This window comes from Podarcis erhardii (genome assembly GCF_964252035.2).
Source record: "Podarcis erhardii genome assembly, chromosome: 12".
Classification (NCBI taxonomy): domain Eukaryota; kingdom Metazoa; phylum Chordata; class Lepidosauria; order Squamata; family Lacertidae; genus Podarcis; species Podarcis erhardii.
Genome location: NC_138513.1, coordinates 19217047 through 19237386, shown reverse-complemented (window position 1 = coordinate 19237386; position 20340 = coordinate 19217047). Strand labels below are relative to the sequence as shown.

The 20340-nt window shown below is 41.1% G+C and overlaps 2 protein-coding genes and 1 long non-coding RNA gene across 8 annotated transcripts in view; 2 read left to right on the top strand and 1 right to left on the bottom strand.

Annotated features, from left to right (window-relative positions):
• MLLT10 (MLLT10 histone lysine methyltransferase DOT1L cofactor) overlaps window positions 1–9468 on the top strand; it is a 100818-nt gene extending 91350 nt beyond the window's left edge. For all 5 annotated transcript variants that reach the window (XM_081881926.1, XM_081881924.1, XM_081881928.1 and 2 more), the window contains 7 exons: window positions 534–688; window positions 2422–2610; window positions 3028–3116; window positions 3232–3587; window positions 5641–5743; window positions 7483–7680; window positions 8965–9468. In XM_081881926.1, the coding sequence (XP_081738052.1) occupies window positions 534–688; window positions 2422–2610; window positions 3028–3116; window positions 3232–3587; window positions 5641–5743; window positions 7483–7680; window positions 8965–9009 (1135 nt within the window). In that variant the 3' untranslated portion in view covers window positions 9010–9468. The remainder of the gene's footprint in view (window positions 1–533; window positions 689–2421; window positions 2611–3027; window positions 3117–3231; window positions 3588–5640; window positions 5744–7482; window positions 7681–8964) is intronic.
• Window positions 9469–10573: 1105 nt separating this feature from the next.
• LOC309325820 lies at window positions 10574–14046 on the top strand. Its single transcript, XR_014150041.1, has 2 exons — window positions 10574–10635; window positions 13836–14046. It is a non-coding gene; the product is annotated as an uncharacterized lncRNA (long non-coding RNA).
• Window positions 10937–20340, bottom strand: part of DNAJC1 (DnaJ heat shock protein family (Hsp40) member C1) — a 120079-nt gene continuing 110675 nt past the window's right edge. For both annotated transcript variants that reach the window (XM_081882141.1, XM_081882142.1), the window contains 4 exons: window positions 19359–19478; window positions 13779–13827; window positions 12297–12787; window positions 10937–11152 (listed from right to left, as the gene is read on the bottom strand). In XM_081882141.1, coding sequence (XP_081738267.1) covers window positions 11084–11152; window positions 12297–12787; window positions 13779–13827; window positions 19359–19478 — 729 coding nt within the window. In that variant the 3' untranslated portion in view covers window positions 10937–11083. The remainder of the gene's footprint in view (window positions 11153–12296; window positions 12788–13778; window positions 13828–19358; window positions 19479–20340) is intronic.

Below are 20340 nucleotides of genomic sequence, written 5' to 3'. Positions count from 1 at the left end.
TTCCTCTTTTCTTTAGCTATTCATTGGGCTAGATTCCAAAGATATTTGATGATCAAAACATAAGCCATAAGTATTTGAATGGCACAGTCATTTTCTTCCTAAAATCTCACGTAAGCGTATTTGTGCAAAATTTCATAAACTATGGAGGACCTCAGGAATTTGACAAGTATTTTATTGCCTGGCATTGTATAAAGGTGTTGCTTGTTATATACATATATATCTTCTGTAGAGCTCTTGTGGTTGATTATATCAGCAAAACATTCCATCAGCTGATGAAGTTTGCATTCATCTGGGCACTTTTAAATTAGATTATCCAAATAAGAGAAGCTTTGTATTTTGAACAGAAATTTTCTAAGAACTGTTGTCATGCTGGGATTTTATTTTAAACCATTGTTAATGGGAGCCAGTAAGGGATCTTAAGGAATGTTGATTTGCAAGGGGTTAAGGAGCAGCTAAAGAAAGTTGCTGGGTCTTTTATGTGGGGTTCTCCTCCCTCCTCTTCCTTTTAAATATAATTTATAATCTTCCTACAGGTCGCCTGTAAGTAATTTACAGATTCGTTATGATCAGCCAGGGAATAGCAATGTGGAGCATTTGCCCCCGGTACCAGTTACTATAGAGCAACTTCTGGAGAGGCAATGGAGTGAAGGGCAGCAGTTCTTGCTAGAACAGGGCACCCCTAGTGACAGTAAGTACTTCATACTGTCTTGCCTGTTTCAAACGCTGAACATTGTTAACCATTTATGTAATATCCAACAGAGAAATGTTTTCTGGTGAGTGTGCGTTAATTACGTTTGAACAGTGATAAACATTGCTAAAGCATAATAATGTGTTTAAACATGGTTCTGGCAGCCTCTCCCCATCTTGGAATGAAAAAATGCTTGCCTGAAATGTTGGCCAATGACATTTTGCTCCAGAACCTTGACAACGGGGGAGATCTGGTTAGTGGGTTACAGCAGATGTGGGAACATTTTAATAATAATAATAATAATAATAATAATAATAATAATAATAATAATAAACTTATATATGTGGTCTAAATGATTGCCTGAGCCCCTTTTGAGAAGTGATTTTCTGTTTGTAAGCCAAGCATTTAAATATTTGAAATGGTAAAATTAATATTTTTAAACAATTAACAAATAAAACATTGAGCGTGCTTCCCTGGTTGTTGATAGTGAGAGAAGTGCCATCTAGTTGGTATTTTTTTTTTTATGAATGGTACCCTGACAAAAATGCTAATTGTGAGGAAATTCATGCAGGGATAATCCTTTAAACATGATAGCTGGAGGACAGGTTTAGCTAAGTCTTATTGCATCTCATTTGGGCACACTGAGAGTTCCTTTGTATGTTCTTGAAGAGGAGGGATAAAAAAGCTAAATCCTTGGGAAATGACCAGATGTGCCTGTACCAGTAGACTGGCGTCTGTATTAGGCCCAGAGGTCACGTTGAACAAGTACAATTTACAATTTAAAAAGTAGTTTTTACCGTGTTTTAATCGCTAAACTATCTTGCATGCAGGCTGATGCGAAAGTCCCAAAATTCACCCAAAATCCAAATTTGAGAGTCGAGAAGATGGTATTTGGCTGAGGATGTACTTTATCTGCAGGGAGAGGGCAGAGACTGCAGGGTTCCTCCTGCTCCCTGCTGGGTGCTCTTTAGAGGGACATTGAAAGCAGCTGGAGTCTGTTGATTTAAAAGCAATAAAAACAGAGTAAAAGTTTTCATTGATTACATAAATTTGCAGGTTTTTTGGCCAATGAGTCAACAAATCAGCCCCCCCCAAAAATGAAAAAGAAAACCCTACAAAACTGTTCTGTGAGAGCATAATAGCATTTAAAACTTTTGTACAACCCAAACTGAGTATCTTTTTCTTGAACAATTACTTGGCAGTGGATGCTCCTGAAGGAATCTTTCCTTTAGAAAAGTGATGGTAAACTGAAAGTGTGTGCGCTGCCATTTGTTTATGGCCATTGGTAGGGACAAATGAGAGTGAGTTACAAAATTCTTTGCGCGTTAAGCCGGGTACAGGAGTCAGACTTTGTCCTCTGAAATATGTGTCCCATATTAAGAAGCTTATGCACTTGGGGCTTCCAGAATATGTGACTGCACAGGCATGCACACACTAAGCAGAGATGGGGATAAACAGATGTGTATGAATTGACCCCTGTAGTTCTCACCATGCCTAACTTCAAAGGGAATTTAGAGCATTTTTCACTTCTTTGCCTGTCTTTCTGATAAGGACATATCTTAAAAAGAAATTACTAGAGAAGTAAAAAAGTAACTGATTTGCTAGTGGTGTCTTAGATTTTAAAAAAAAAATTATTCCAAGCCGGAACAATGTATGCAGTTATTATGTTAAGAAATAGCACCTTTAATTAGAATTTTTCAGGGACTTGGATTGATTGGTCGTATTTTGGTCAGTTTTAGGTATGCTGAAGTCATTGCACCAGCTTCAAGTTGAGAACCGACGCTTAGAAGAACAGATTAAAAACCTGACTGCTAAAAAGGAACGCCTGCAGCTACTAAATGCCCAGCTTTCAGTTCCTTTCCCAACAATAACCTGCAATCCAAGTCCTTCACATCAAATACATGCATTTTCAGCTCAGGCTGGTAAGGCAACAATAGTAGTTTTTGTTTTTAATGCAGAGCTCTGTCACAACTTCCAGAAAGCTTTTGGCCTCTTACTATTGCCTGTTATCTGTATGAGAAGGAAGCAAATTGAATGTTTCTACTGTTTTTATTCTATATTTTGACCTGTAAAATCAGCAATTTCTGAGAACACTTTTAAAGAGACTATATGTTGGCCAGGTGAAACTTAAGAGATGAAATTAATTTAAGTACTTCTGCTGGCTGTGGATTCATATTGAACAGCAAAAAAAGCAGAAGTAGATCACTATTAGTCCATATATTTAATATAACATTAATTCACTTTTATTTAAGTGTTCCACGTTGAATTAGGTTTTATGCCTTTTGGGCGCAGAAACAGATTTTCTCACACTCTCGTTTGTTTTTAACTCCTGCTTTTAGCTGCTAGCACTGATTCTTTGAACAGCAGCAAGAGCCCTCATCTGGGAAGCACCTTTCTACCTGACAATTCCCTTCCCGTATTAAATCAGGTACTGTTTGTTTTCTATTCCATGCATTCTAAGACTTCTGCTAGGTTAATAGTGCATCTCGATTATTTGCTTTTGTGTGAAGTTTGATGCAGCTGAGCCTTTGTGTTTTCATTAGGAGATCAACTCCAGTGGACAAAGCACCAGTAGCTCCTCTGCTCTTTCCACTCCCCCACCTGCTGGGCAAAGTCCAGCTCAGCAAGGCACCGGAGTCGCAGGAGTTCAACAGGTCAATGGCGTGACAGTGGGGGCACTTGCCGGCGGAATGCAAACTGTAACATCCACCATTCCTGCCGCCGTTGGTGGAATAATTGGAGCTCTGCCAGGTAACCAGCTGGCAATCAATGGAATTGTTGGGGCTTTAAATGGGGTAATTCAGACTCCTGCCACAATATCGCAGAACCCTTCTCCTCTCGCTCACGCAACTGGGCCACCAAACACAGCACATCCTCTGCCAACTACACTGAGTAGCAGGTAAGCCTTTGCTCTTGTTTGTCTTTTTGGCTCATATTTGATATCCCCCCCTTCCTTTTTTAAGTCTGTCTAAAATACCTGCTTTTTCTTGAAGGTACTGAGGGAAGAGCTTAAAAGAAATGCTTACTGTGTTCAAATTTCCTTTTGCATGTGAATAGGAAACTTAAGCAGTCATTCTCTCTTGCAGCAGCTGACTCCTAAAACATAGGATTAATTTCTCTGATTTTGTTTTGAGCATGGAGTGTGTGTTCATCTGTGCATGTTCTTGTTTGTTTTGTTTTTTGAACAGTCACTTCCCAGTTTAGATGCTTTCTCCCAAGTTCTCCTCTTAACCGTCTGCACTGCCACAATATGCTCTCCCTCCAGCTTAGCTTGGGGGCTTATACTGCATGAGTTGACTGGACAACGGGATATGTGATCCAGCTATTCTATTTCCATGTCATGCTCTAAAGTTGCCATGTTCCCTGGTTAATCAGGCTGTTGAAATGGCTAGCCACAAGGGACACAATTCTGCTGACTGTGCTTCTTGTCCTATGTTCAGTCACCTGGATTTTACACCTGGACAGACTTTGTTTTGGAAAAGTCTAGAACTAGGCTTGCATTTTGGCAGACTGCTTTCCCCTACTGTCTGCACATGCTCTAAGTATGTTCCCACTCAGTTCCTTTTTGACTGCTACAACAGTAACACCATATGAAACACTCTGTTTGGTTAGCATCAATCTCAGTGTATTGGATAACTTCATTTATCCTGTGTTTTGCACTGGCATATTTATTTTTCTTCACTGTATCTTTCTGTGCCCTTTCTGTCTTTTTCTTTAGCATATTGCTTTAAAGGCAGCCCCTTTCCATAAGTACCGTATTTTTTGCTCTATAAGACGCACCAGACCACAAGACGCACATAATTTTTGGAGGAGGAAAACAAAGAAAAAAAATATTCTGAATCTCAGAAGCCAGAACAGCAAGAGGAATCGCTGTGCAGTGAAAGCAGCAATCCCTCTTGCTGTTCTGGCTTCTGGGATAGCTGTGCAGCCTGCATTCGCTCCATAACACACACACACACACACACACACACACACACACACACACACACACACACACACACATTTCCCCTTACCTTTTAGGAGGGAAAAAGTGAGTCTTATAGAGCAAAAAATATGGTATCTGTCTTGCATTGGCAAGGGAAGGAACACTTTTGACTAAGCAGCCACTCTTTTGGCCTTCTCGGTCCCAGAAGGCCATGTTGTTGAGACCTAGGAGCAGTGCTGGTTTCTTACTAGGTGATGTTGGAGAAATGGGTGCATCCAGGTTTTGGGTTCTCCTTTCAGGAGCAAACACTGCTGGCAGCCAGCACAAAGCCAGGGCCTCCACCACAGCTCTGCCTTGTGCTCCGCCCTGGTTTCATCAGCTACACTTCCCATAGCTGGCAGTCCTGCTAGGTCTCTGCCTACTGCTAGCACCTTGATAGTGCAGTAGAGGCACCCCTGGCACAGAAACTCTCCATGTCTGCTTCAAGTTCATGGATGGACTGTGTTGCCCATTGTAAACAGCATTCAGTGTGTTTTTTCTAGAAAGTGCAGGATGAGTGCATGTACTTTTTCAAACTTGGAAGTAAGCACTAGGAAGTCATCCTTCTCTCCCACCGCTGGGTTTTTGTGCATGCAAAATGTGGGTGAGATTTAGTCCTGCATTTGGTTTTGCAAGTATGCAAAAAAGAAAAAGAAAAAAAGAACTACTGCTAATTTGTCTTCAGAATTCAGGGGGGGATTAAGTACTTCCCTTGTTTGGCTGCATTTATACTTGGATCTGTAAATGTAATCTGAAATGACAAGAACGCTAGTTTTGTTTTTCCTAAGTTAAGATACATCAAAGTTTTAAAATAATTTTAGTGGGATGTATAATCAAATGCATCTAGGCACATGCATGTTAATCTGCATATATTTAATGTTTTAGATTTTTTTTTTAACTTTTGCTGAAAGAGTGCCATAAAAATGATCAAGGAGCTAATTCACCAGATAAATGCATTTTCAGTTAAGAGTTTGTTGGTAATTTGCAGTGCTTCTGGACTTGGATTTCTTCCGGAGCAACAGAGACAACTCCTGCTACATCAACAGCACCAGCAATTTCAGCAGTTACTGAATACTCAACAATTCACACCAGTGAGTCTTTTTTTATCGTCCCTTTTATTTCCAGAGTTCGGGGGCAAGTGTTGATGTTTATGTAGCTAGTTTAGGTCTTGTTCTAAATCTTGTGACAAGCTTCAAAAAGGTGCTCACAGAGAGGGACCCAGGAAAAATTATAGAACTGTTTTTAAAAGTTTCTCTAAGAGAAGTACAAAAGTCCGCTTGAGCTTTAAGCAGTTCAGAATCTTGGATGAGATGAAGTAGATGGCCAGATGCATTTTGGTGCCTGAGGTATCATCAAAAGGACTTTCGTAAAAAACAACAACACCTAAATCGAAATGAAGTCAAACTGCTGTGTTAGCAGCACTGAAGTGACCTCCCCCGGGTGCAGGCCTGGGCAGTGTGTGTGTTTGAGTGGAGGTCCTCAGATGACAAGACCCCCCTCAGCCTCTCTGATGTGGTCCAAAGGAAAGCAGAGCAATACATTTGGCACCAGCTTGGCTGCAGGAGTTGCTGGAAGGAGGCATGCAAGGCACTATCCAACCATATCACAAAATTGCCACCTCTTTGCCAAGGGCCAACCATACCTTCAATTGTACAGATGTGGATGTTGGAACAAATGTAATTCCAATAACTCACCACACAAGTCATGCATGCCTCCCATAACTCTAGAAGAGCAAAGACAGTGCACCCATGGCTTTGCCTGTCTCATTCCTTCCAACCCGTCACTAACTATCTCCCATTTATTGGAGAAAAGAGGGCTGGCTCACTTTGCTCCACAGGAAGTGGAGTGGCCGTCAGACTGGAAGAGGAGATGGTCTCCTCAACATCTTTTGCTACTGCAGAACTGTTACGACATGCATCAACCTGGAAGGATTTCTCTTCAGCTTGAAAGATGTTTATGACATTGGTACAAAATAAGAGGCAATGATATTCCTGAGAGATTTGTAGACATACAAACTTGCAGGCACAGTGTTCTCTTTCACATGCATACATTTTTGAACGGGGTACCAGGATGTGGGGGTAGACTATAAGCACCCTGAAGCTAATCAATCATTTACATTCACAATCCAGTATCCACTGAAGACAGATACACAAGTAATGTTTTATCTAATAGCTCTTTAGAAATGTGCTTACTAGATCCTGCCGCCTGTTAGTTCTCCAAAAGAACTTTTTTCATTTAGCTTCTGACACAAATGCTTTTGCTTTGTACATCCATACTGGATTCTTAGATTGGCTTAGTCAGGAAGAAGACAGGGGCTTTCAGATATCTCTGTGGCACTACCCTTTAAAGTTTTCTCTCTCCTAGATTTGTAGTCAACAGCATGACTTTCTGCTTTTCCTGGTTCACGTCTTTGTTTCTGCATCCCACTTGTCTGGTCAAAGTTGTGTTTTGGTTCTTGCAATAAATTTATTCAATGCCTGCCAGTATGCTTCATACTTAAGCAGAGATGTGAACTGGACTTCCCTGTATCAAAGCTCTGCTCTTAATTGTGGCAAAACATTAGTTCTGAGCAGGCAAGGGACCTCTCTACCAACAGCAGCTTTAAGAGGCTAGTTCTGGCTGCTCTTCTGCCTTGAAGCTGTGGAAAAGTCAACTACAGTCATTTTAAATCTAAACTACAGAAAAGTGTGTGTAAATCCTGGATAAGGGAGGAGTTACTTCACTCACAAGTTTAGTTTTCACCAGTTTTGACTACTCATTTTTCTGAATGCAAGAAGAAATGTGTTCACCCATAAAATGACTAAAACTGTCCTTCTCCGTTGTACTTGAGGAACAGCACCAGGCTCTTCTGTATCAACTAGTTCAGCAGCAACACCACCAGCCTGAAGTACAACAGTTGCAGATTTCTGGAGCAACACAGATTCCCATCAATAACTTGCTGGCAGGCAATCAGGCATCCCCACTTCATACAGCTACGAGTAACCCATTCCTTACCATTCATGGGGATAACACAGCTCAAAAAGTAACTGTAAGTATATACGTGTACTGCTCATATAAGCAAATTCAAGTGCAGGAGAAGGTCTTAACTAGGTAAAGGTTAAAAATACCAACCCGAAGGGAAATGTTTATATTAAAGATTAAATGGAGAGAGGAAATCCTGTTCAGCTACAAGTGTATGACTGAAATGAGCGGCTTGAACTGTCACATCTACTTTGGCATCCAGTCCTTAGACTGAGAACCCCTCTGGTCCCTGCCTGGTAAAGCCTTCAAGCTCCCCCCTCACTAGGATAATGTTGCAGGATAATCAGCAGCTCTTCTACTTTTCCAGGGGACAGCAAGGGCATTTGCTGCTACAGTTGCACTTGTGTGTGTGCCATTGCTGAGTTTTGACCACATGCTGCTCGTTGTTGCTTTGTACTAGCCGTGGGGGTATTTTTGCGCTTTTAGCACCATCTAGTTACAATACTTTTCAATAAACTACTGGAAGACCCACAGCATAGTGAACTCTAGCACTGGAACATTAGCACAAGAGAGGAAAGAACCATCTTTCTGCGTTGGTATTGCCCATTACTGTTGTCTAGTTTTCTAAATTTATTTTTTTCAGAAAAAGCTGTGTATGCTGTTCCTTTGATAGGACTTGGCTCAATAACATTACCTTCCTGTCTTAGCAATTAACCACTGCTTTTAAATAGGGCTAGCCACCAATTTTAAAGAGTTAGTAACCAATCAGCAATTACCTGATCAATTAATCAGTATTGCAAATTATTTGCATATTTCCCAAAACTCACTGAATGTGATATTTAGTGACAGAAACAAATAGGAAAGGCCATTTTTAGTATTCCTCCCCCCCTTACTTCCTCACATACCCAACCCAAACTGTCTGTAAAAGTGCTGCTTCTCAGTTGGAACAGTAGAAGTAAATGAACAGTGAATACATCTGCATTCATTATTTCATAATGAAATGTGTGCTTTGTTTCCTAAAAATCCTGTAGATATTAATTCAAATTTTGTGTACTGTGGAGAAAACATAAACTGGCTGAATCCAGAAGCAGCTTATGAGAGCTTTTAGGTGGTTTGTTCCCCCCCCCCCTTAGTGAGGGGAGTGCAGGCTGGAGACCAAATGTCATCCTTTTATGTCAAAAGTTTTCATTTTATGTTGCTTCTCAACCTTAGGAAGTTTTGCCATACGTAAAAACAACAAAACATCTCTCTCTTTTGATGCATTACCATTTTGTTTTATATATATATATATTAAAACTCTGATAATGTGACACAATTGTACGCTGGCATGACATGTTGATTTCGTCTCCAGAGACTCAATGATAAAAGTGGACCAGTTGCACCGGAAAAGAATTGACATTTGGAGAAATAAAAACATGAGAATTATGTGTCCTGCTGTGAGAGCACTTCATCAGTTTGCAAGTTGCAGACTCTCTGCAGGTATGACTCAATGCAACAAGGAGCTAACTGCACACTGGAAAAGCGAATCTACCTGAAGACATTTATTGTAAGGCTTTGACCTTGTTGCTTTTTGTTGCACTGAACCTTAACTGTTTTCTTCCAATTTCATGGAACTTTTAAAGTATTTTTGCATATTAGAGTTGTCAGTTTGGGCCATTTGTTTGACTTCTGCTGCTGAACTAGTAGCCTTTTAACATACCAGAGTGCTAATGAACAGACTGTCTGTCCCTGCCTGTTCCAGATCCATTACTTGTTTGAAGAAAGCAAGCCAAATTGCAGTATCTGCCAATGGCAAGTTGTTACTGTTTAGCTAAACACCGGTGGTTTTTTAAAAAAGAGGTACCAGTTTTCCCCCCCAATAAAGGACCAGGTTTTAAACTTTTTACTCCCACCCCCCAGTTAACTTTAATGGATGTTTTGCTAAAGCAAGAAGTCTCAAGTAATGACAAATGGTGGCTAATGCTCAATTGGATTTTTTTTTAAGGTTGCTGGGAAAAAACAGATCAGTTCAAAGATGATAAATCTTACCAGACGAGAGGGCAACTCATGTTCTGGTAATATTTGAATTAACCCAAGTGCCTGTTGCTTACCTCTGTTGGGTTGGAATTGCTTTGTATAGCTGGGCATGCACTAAACAAGTCTTTGTGAAAGCCGTGAGTGTGCTCAACCTTGCACCAGCAGCCGTACCCCATTGATCTGCCTTTATGAGAAGTGTTTGTCACTGTAGATAGCTCAGGCAAATTGTTACCTGGGTTGCTTTCCACTAATAAATTACCAAAAAAAGAAGGGGGGGGGGAGAAGGAATTTCACATTTCTGAGGAAATGGTGTAAACGGGTGGATTTTTTTTTTAAAAAAATATTTTCACTTTGAATAGTTGATTTTCATGGTATGACTATGCAGTATAGCAGAACATAGATTGAGGTTGGGATTTAATGGCCACTAATCTGAATTTGTGTGAATTATTAGTGGAAAATACTCAAGTATACTTTAGACCTACACTGTGTACTTAATTGGATGAACCTATTGTTTCTGCAATATCGTTTGGTTAAACATTGCACAGTTCTTACCTCATTTCTGTAAATAAGGTTTTGTGACAGTTTTTTGTATTGTGGAAAATTCATAAGGTGGATATTTTGATTTGTAATATTTCTAATTGGTAGATTTAATTGAAAATGAAAGAATAATTTATTTTTATATGTTCATGGGAATTTTTTTTAAAAAGTCACAAATCACTTTTGTAGATAATTTACTAAGTAAATCAGTGTGGTTTAATTTGCTTAAACCACTCGTTAATATTCTGTAACAATTTGTACAAATTGTTGCTGTTTTGCTAGATGTAAAATTGCAAGTTTATATAAAGATATGTACAAAGCTTTGGTTAATAAATTTTAATATTGTTTATGGTTGTAAACATAACCCAACTTATTTCTTCCAACTGCAGTTTTTTTATGATGGGCTTTGAGAAGTCATGTTTTAAAGTCGGCATCGGAAGTTCCAGCTTCGCTTGATTTGCTGTATCTGGTAGGAGCCCATGCAGCACACTCTAAAAATGGCAATATTAACTAAATGTTCTATTAACTCCCCAACCTGGCACCCTCTAGATATTACTGGACCACAGCACTCGCCAAACCTGACTATTGTGACTTGAAGTCCCACAACAGTTTGAGGGCGCCATGTTGTTGATCATCCCTCCCTGTAGAGATTTTGGACTACAGATTTTAGGGTGTTTTTAGGCCATGTTTTACTAATAGGTTTAAGTACTCGGTTCTTACATACTTACTTTTCTTGGCAAAAAAAATTCTACTGATCTTATAAGCACAAGTTTTAAAGGAAGGCATAAAATGTATTGATTTATTTTTTACTAAGGCACATGACATACTGAAATACTGAGGTACAAAAATACAAGTTACTGCATATGTTGTTTAAAATATCTCCATTTTCAGTAAGCAAAGTTCTTGAGAATGTTCATTCAGCTCTTTGCCATTTTTTTCTTTTGTATGAGTTCAACCAGCAACTTGTATCGAGTCACACATTCTTCCTGTAGGCAGAGAAGCAGAATTGAGATTAAAGGATATTTCACTTTTGTTAAATGAAAACGTATGCTAGCAATTTAAAGGGGCATTTTATGGAAAACTGACAATGGGGAAAATATCCTAAATAGTTCATGCTATGGAATTTCTCAGTGTAAATGTGTCCATAGTGAGACAATTCCATGGGGAAAATGCATGAACAAGTTGCCATACAGTGTAATCCTAAGTCCTTGCAGAGATTTCAAGTCCACTTTTCGACTCACTGCTTGTACCAACCAACACATTCACACCAATTGTTTTTGCTGCCTTTCTGTGTGGGCTGTCAAAGAAACTATGCAAAAAGTTCTATTTCTATCTAAAAGAAACAACCTTGCTCACATTCATGTGGCATTTTGCATAACCCTAATAAAATAAAATTCACGTTAGTGGATTTTGAAATGTTTCTAATGGACCAACAGGACTTTGGAAAAGCAGCAACTGTTTGGAAAAACAATAAAAGTAACGAATTCCTAATAAAAAGCAAAATGCCAGAAACTAATATTGGGCCTCACTATGTTAACTTCAGGGAAGCGGATGGCGCTGTGGCTTAAACCACAGAGCCTAGGGCTTGCCGAGCAGAAGGTTGGCGGTTCGAATCCCCGCGACAGGCTCGTTCCCTGCTCCTGCCCACCTAGCAGTTCGAAAGCACGTCAAGTGCAAGTAGATAAATAGGTACAGCTACGGCGGGAAGGTAAACGGTGCTTCCCCCTGGTTTGCCAGAAGCGGCTTAGTCATGCTGGCCACATGACCTGGAAGCTGTCTGCGGACAAACGCCAGCTCCCTTGGCCGACAGAGCGAGATGAGCACCACAACCCCAGAGTCGTCCGCGAATGGACCTAACTTCACTGTTTTACCAGTTTAGAAGCAATGCTATACAGAACCAGCCCAAACCTCCAAAAGCCCTGCCTTGAAAGGAGCTGCATGTTAGCAGCTACAGCATTTAGCCATATGCCACACCTCATTCTCAGCAACATTTGCTGAAAACTGAAGCGCATTCACTCCCCCAGGTTGAACTTTTGGCAGAATCAAGGAGGCGGCTTCAGCTTTTAGCTAGTGTACCACACCACACCCAACGGCAGAGTGCTTTAACCCTACACGAGAGCATGACCTCACCTTAGTTTTCCCTGGAACACATTTGGCAATCTTATCCCAGCGTTCTGCGGTTCCCTTTGGATACTGCTGTAAGGCCAGCTCCAAAAGCTTCTGTTGATTCTGAGTCCACAAGTCTTCAGAACTGCGGCATCTCTCTCTTTTTCTGGCCTCCTCGTCGCTATATTCCTCTTGATCTGCAGTGTCAAAGTCCTTCTGGCGCTTCCCCCTACATTTGTCCTCTGCTGCCTCTTTCATCACTGGGAGTGTCACTTCAGGGCTCTTTGGTATTGTTTTCCTCCTGCGGTGTCTGGCTTCAGTCAACGCAGTCTCTTGTTGATCTGCTGTTGCCATATCTATTGGTTCTGGGTCACAACTGTACTTTGACACGTCCTCCTCCAGGTCTTCCTCCTCTTTTTCCCGCTGAGTGATTATGTGATCTGACAAGTTAACACTGGTCTTGTTGGATTTGGAGTTTTGGGCCAACATTTTCAGCTCTGACAGCCTAACGATACCTGTTGGAAACAGTATCATTTTCAGCATGATTTAAGCCAGGGAAGGGGAAACTGATCCTATAGTATTCTTATTGTGCAACTGTTACCCCCCCAGTAAGTAATTGTTGAGTCAACCCTTGAAAAAAATCTGATACATCTACTCAAAAATCAAGGGTTCATAAAAATAATGAATTTGGGCTTCTGTTTTTGCTTCCTCCTTTGTTTCCATGGTAGGCACACCTGAATTAAGCAATCCAGAAATAGCATCAATTAGGTATGATGCTAAAACATCTGGCATTGTTTTCTGGTTCCTTTGTTAACATGCACCTGCTACTGCACAATTTCCACTGGTTTGAAATGAATGAACTGCATTGCCCCTACTGCTAACGGTACCCTTAGTTATTTTGTGTCCTTTGCACTGCTAACCACTGAAGGGTAGAGCTTCATTTTATCCACTTAATAAGGGCATATATACAAGTCCCATTCTCCCTGGATCATTTTATAGAAGAGGCAGACAGTACAGTTAAGTTTCTTGTGAGTTTCTCAAAGCTGTGGAGGAAGGATTGTGAGATTTCATTCTGCAGATATATCACTCGAACATTATGGCTTGACTTGAACACTCAACTCCCAGGTCATTGCAGGGATAAGGGATGGGAAGAGATTGCATTGCCATTTCCCAATACCATGAGTCTGGTGGGGCAAGCTGAGTCCCTGCATGGCGGCAATGTTATAGCTGGAGCAGGAGTTCCTATTCTCTAAAAAAAGGTTGGCTGGCGAGATCTGACCCAGGAACTGGCCAAAATAAGGGTGGGCAGAATGCGGGCAAGTGAGGAAAGGCAAATTTTTGGAGGTTCACCTAGTTGCTGCTGGTTGCTGGAAAGAATACTGAACTACTATCTGATTCAGCAAGGCACTAATGTTTTTAAGCTTGAATGTACTCCAATCTCACTTAACACAGATTAATTATGCTCTAAGCATCAAGAAACAAATAACAGAAGCACTAGAAACTTACCAGGAGCGCACGTAACTGAATCTTTAATCTGTTTGGTTTTCATGGTGACCTGTTTAGGAAGGAAGAGAAAGCATTTAATTTATAGATACGTTTTGTAAGATGGCTTAAAAGAAGACATCAAAGAAAACTGATCAAGACAAAGAGTCCAGTGAATACCAATAACCAGAACTATTGACGGAGACCAACTGCACATTTCCATCCCTATTCAGCTATTCTAAATGCCCAATGTGCATGATATATAATTACAATAAATATTTTATTAAATAAACATGGGCTCTGGTGTATGTCTTGCAAGCAAAACTGTGAACAATCCTCCCAGATGAGAAGCAAGGTGGGGCAGGATTGTGGACATTGCCCTGAGCTGCTTAAAAGGAAGGATGGGGTATAAGTGTAACAAGTCGGTCAACAAACAACCACAACACACTGGCTCTCTCTATAGGCCAAAGGGCTCCAACTCCAATAAGAAAGGGAAAAGAGGAAGATTTCTTATTTCACCCAGATGACGCTCTTAACCTTGCTCTTAAAAAGGGGGGGGGGGGACACAGCATCATGATTTGCATGAAATTGTATACTGTTTTTCAGTTAATCAGTGTTCTTTAAGATAAACTCTTATTTAAATAGAAAACAATTAACAGAAAACCTAAGACCAGCAATCAGTTTCTCTTCATGGATCACTTCCCTAGACAATTTCTCCCTCAAATAATACTAATCTAACTATGTTTAACACAGATCTGGAGCCCTTTACACCTCATGGTAACAGAAGTTAAAAGGTAGTGTGTTTCTACTCATGAGCTCAAATTTAGACAGCCCGGTGGCAGTTAATCATCTCCCTATCTTCTCTTTGACATATGGGATGTTTTTATAACTGCACCCCCTTTACCTCACACTGCCAAGCACCACACTAATTAGAATAGTGTGCTCCTATCTACCCACCTGCCCATTGTTGTTTTGCTGCCTACCTGGGCCTTTTCCATGCAGGCAGCAAATCCCCCATCAATCTGCTATTGCAACCTGAATATAAGAGATTAGTGACTGCAGAGGCAAAGCAGCATCAGTTTACATCCTCTTAGCCAAGCAAATGATATTATTTCATGTGAATGGAACTGGAGAGCTCTTTGCTGCCAGTTGAAAAACTTACAGTGAAATAACCATGTTAAAATAAACAACCAGGAGTCTGCTTTGCACAAACACCAGATTGTTTTCACAATTTTTAGCGTCACTTTAAAAAATAATGACCATGATTCCCAAGGCACCTTTCACAAGTGCCTTAGAAGTTTTTGGTGGTAGCTGCTGCCTGTTATGACACCAGAAAAAGCTCCCTGAGAGATCCTGGATCCATACAAACGCCAGGCGTTTTCTGCTCCTGTATTAGATTTGAGCACAATTTTCAGACTCTGGTAAGTCGCATTGAGAGGGCTCTCAGTGGGATAACAATAGCCCAATAAATACATATTCAGATGCAGGTCTGTTGCCATCCTATGCAGTTTCCAACTCAGGAGTGCTTATTTCTGACTGCATAGGTTCAACCTGTAACAATGCATAAGCTTTAACAGAAGCTCCGCGTTCCGTATCCAATACACCACACTGCCTGTGGCCATCCAGATGTGGATGGACTCCGATTCCCATCAGCCCCAGTCAGTATAGCCAGTTGTCAATGAGCTCATCTTGCTGGGGAAGCCTGAAACAAGTGAGCCATTCGTTAACCAAACCAGGGAGAGCTCACCCATTGAAGGGGGGAGTGTGTTTAGGAGGGGTGGGGGGAGAATGTTCAACTATTTCTTCAAGTAGTAAGAGGGCAAGAATGAGAGCCAAAAATCCAACAAGGGGTAAACGGGTCAAAGAACAGATGTGTGGAGGCAGACGTGGGGTGCTGGTACAGGTAACCGGGTCAGCTGGCAGGAACTCTGATTAAAGAGAACTGGAAGGCTTCCCTTTCATAATCGAAACGCTTGACAAAAACAAATCTAATTAATACCACAAGCCCAAACCAGGAAAGTAATTTAATAAATGCTGCATTATCTTTCCACTTACAAATAAAAATGTGATCCCATTATACTGATTGGTTTGAGAGGATTTTTGTTTTTGGTCTGGACTTTGTTTTGAAAGGAGAGGTGAAGCGGCTTAGACGTTACACAGTTGCTTCAAATGTTTAGATTCTGGAGACTATTTCTCACAATCAAGCTGACATGGTAAGTTGTGAGTTGAGGAGATCTAAGCTGACGGGGGGGGGGGGGTTTCTAATAAAGTGGTTACCTGACTTATTTCACACCAAGGCACTGTAAAACTACTAAAACTAATCATCTTATTAAGACTGGGCAGGATACTTTTTAAAAAAATGCATACAAATTGAGAGAAGGTTTGGGAAAACAAAAAGGGAAAGAAAACACCTCACATGACTGAACAAGGAGAACAGGCTCCAGTGCCACTGATGAAAAATTGTTTTGGAGTAAAATACTACTTCAGAAGCTAGAGAAGCTAATTACTTACTTCTTAAAATCCGAAAACACCTCATTTTAAAAATCTAACCAGCTTGGAAAAAGTAGTAGTGCAAAAAAATTTGCTCCCCATGCTGAACCTGTGCAATGAATCAGGAAAGGTTCAGGAAAGAAGGAAGGGGTACACAATGCATAGTTCATTTACGGATTTCACTACAGAAGTGGTATGGGGGGGGGAGCACTGTAGCCAACATATTCCCTAATATTCTATTTTTCTATATGCACTACTAGTAGTAACCATTTATTTATTTGTTTATCTATAAGCCATAAACAAACAAGCAACAAATCTGGCTCTCAATTTCCTGGCAGCTAACACAAATAGAGAAGAACACAAGCTAACATAATATTCCTCATCCCAACTCACTTCATGTTAACGACCTTTTTTCCTGCAGCCAAAATCAAGACTGACATTGTTCATAACGACGTTTATATAAATAACACCATATAGTGAACAACATCCTCTTTAACCAGGGCTTTCTTCCCCAGGGGGAACTCACTGGAACTCAGTCCTGGCACCTCTCAGGTGGGCACCATTGCCATGATAAGGGAATAAGGGAGGTATTCATGGAGAATTCGGGACCTCTTTTACCTAGAAAAACAGCACTGTCTATAACCATTTTTCAGTACAGTGTGTGCAGTTAGATTTTTTCCAATGGTGGACTGTTTAGCCACAAGACTCACCTACCCCCCCCCCCAAAAAAAACCACCCATAGTCCAGAAAAGTTTTATTATGTGATCTGCTGTCTGTAAATACAGCCTAAGATGGTGGACAGTGAGAAAAGGCCGTAGCTCAGTGACACAGCATCTGCTATGCATGCAGAAGGTTCAGTCCCCAGTATCTGCAGGTAGGGCTGGGAGAGACCCCCGCCTGAAACCCGGGAGAGGCGCTTCTGGTCAATGTATTTAATACAAAGCTAGATGGATCAATGGTCTGGCTCAGAGTATGTGTGCGTGTGTGTGTGTGTACGCGCACGCACACACACACACATATATACATATACACACACACAAAAATTATTTTTAAAATGTTAAAACCATTAGAGCATAGGCTTTTGTTGTCATGGCCAAATGGACAAAGGATAGCCATGACAGCTGAATGAGCTTCTTTACTTCCTCAGAGATCCTTACTTGGAGCTGTTGCCTGGCAACTGCCAACTTCCAGCAGTAGAAAACTGCTTCTATCATGGGCTGAGCAACTTTCGGTGGCTGACCTTCATTTCAGTTCCTTAGAAATTTTTGGTGGTAGCTGCTGCCTGTTATGACATCAGAAAAGGCTACCAGAGAGACCCTGGTTCCATGCAGGCACCTGCATTTTCTGTTCCTGTACTAGATCTGGGCGCAATTTTCTGACTCTTTGCTAAGCCAGGTTGAGAGGGCTCTCGGGGCTATAAAGTGGGATAACAGTAGCCCAATAAATATATATTCAAGTGCACAATATCGCCAATTACCAAACACTGGAGAGGGATCCTTACCACCATTGTGTGCTGCCTGGGAGCTTCCTGTCTGGGAAGTTGTGCTCCAGTAAGGCAATTCTTAGATTATTATAGCTGACTTAACATAAGCCAGGTGAGAAAAAGGAGGGTTGTTTTTTTAATCTGGGGGGAAGAGCTAAAGCCCAGTGACAGAGCAAGGCATCTCCAGGGAGGCCTGAGACACCCTGCTTGAAATCCTGGACAGCTGCTGCTTATCAGTGTCATAGATTTCACAGAAATCATAGAGTTGGAAGGGACCCTCAGGGTCATTTAGTCCAACCCCCTGCAATGGAGGAATCCTCCCCACAGCCAACACCGGGTTAGCTCAAACCACCCACATTTTGGTTAACAGATGCACAAGGCTTCAATAATACTGAACAAAAACAACAATATAAAAATAATAATTAATAGTAACAACAACACTGAACTAGATGGACCAGTGGACTCATTATAAGGCAGCTTCCTATGTTCCTTCAAAATACCCTCGGTCTTTATCATCCCTGGAAAGACAAAGTGAACTCTGACTACACAGTCACAAGGCTAGCAACTACAGTGGTCTGGACACATTTGACAGCTGCTCCTTGAAAATCTGGGTTGTATCTTGGGTTGTCTGCAACCTTCATGTTAGGCAGACAGTTCACCCTGCCTATTGTATACCCAACTACCCATATTCTTAATGTTCAAACCACCAACGCTCAGGATCAGTACTAGTTTTCTCATCCTCAACCTCTGAGGAGACACACTTCATTAAAGAACTTGTTGCCTAGTGTGACACTGTTCCTAGTGGGATAGTGATCAATGCTACACAAAGTGGTTACGGAGGTCAGCTTCTTCTCCCAGCAATGGGATAATGTTCTTAATGCCCAGATGTGACAACAGCCAAGTACCATTGATGAGGTTCAACTAATTTTCATGCTCTTTCCCTGATGCCTCTGAACTGAAGAGAATTCAATTTCTTCTCTCCCAGAACAGTACTCAAGAACTACAACTCCTTAAGTCCATTTTAAAAAGAAACAACAGTGGATGTTTTGCCTCACCAAGTGCTAAAATTTGTCATTTTACACATCACCGTATTCTGTGTTAGGATGTAGGTCCATCATTTTGTGTGTGTGTGTGTGTGTGTGTGTGTGTGTGTGTGAGAGAGAGAGAGAGAGAGAGAGAGAGAGAGAGAGAGAGAGATCCCAAGCTTAATTAATGGATACCACCTGTCTAAACACTATTAGCTGATCTGCATTTAGGGTTTTTTGAAAGGGGGGGGGGTTGGCCCAACCAGAAATATTATCTTTACTTAAGTCTCACAAATGTCCTCTTCCAGCAAAGAGGGTTTACTAGAAAGCCTAAAACTGGCATTGTTTTTCTGTTATCGGGTTACAGTAGCTTGAGTCTCTAAGCGCCAGAATCCCCATATAGCTGATCAGTTACAGCTGTTAATTGTGGAGCAGGGGGACCAGCTGACATCTGCTTCTTGCTTAGTTAGTTAATGGTTCACTTCCAGGTCCTAAAAGGATTGCAGCCTCTCTCAAAAGACAATGTTGGACCCCATCTATGTCTGGCTTCTACACTGCCTGTCTTGTTCTGGTTTGTCCATACAATGCAAATTCGAGTGAACTCACATCTGCCACTGATCGACCCAATTCGTGAGCAATCTTTTCCCATCGACCAGGCGTCCCCCCTGGGAACTTAACCATACTTCTTGTCAGTTGGCTAAGGTCCTCTTCCGTCCATTCCGGTGCCTGTAAAACATTTGAAGAACATTCATTACACAAGGAGGGTTTGTCTGTGGCAGGAGGGGGTAGAGACACTGAGCACAAGACTAAAGCAAAGTAATCATGCAAAGGGTGTTCATTGCAAATACAATTATTTTATAGCTTGCTTAATACTTCCTACTCTTGCTTGTTGAATAGAGGAACACATATACCTAGCAGGTCTAGTTTATTTATAATGATTTGGACACACATGCATGCGGGTGCGCACAAATTCTACAAATGCAACATATTTAATAGTGTCAGATGCTTTAAGGTATTAACATGACAAAATTGTGCATAAAATCCATATTCCCCGGGGAAGTGAATTTAGGAAAGACCCTGGATTTGTGGTTGTGTGTATCACACAATCCAATACAGTACCACACTGTTGCATTTTTAATGGTGTAACAAATCTGCCTAGATTTTTCTCCAACAAGGAAAGGATTTGTGGAGACGGTCATAGCATCACAGAATTGTAGAGTTGGAAGGGACCCCAAGGGTCATCTAGTCCAACCCCTCGCAATGCAGGAATCTCAGCTAAAGCATGCATGACAGATGGCCATCCAAAGTCTGCTTAAACGTCTGGTGGTTAATCTGTTGGAAGCACCTGGAATGAATAGCTCCTGAGCACAGCACATTTAGGGGCAGGGTAGCTGTTCCCAGAGAAACCAATAGACATGCTCCCTCAATTGCAAACCCAAACTCCAATTTCTTCTTTTTTTAAAATGACAAATCAAGCCCCCAAACCTTGAAGCAGGAGCGCAGGGGCTCTATATAGAGAAGCCTTAACATTCATTCACATGCAAGCAGCTGTTTCCACCTTCCCCTTTTTTTCTCATCAGAAAAGCCA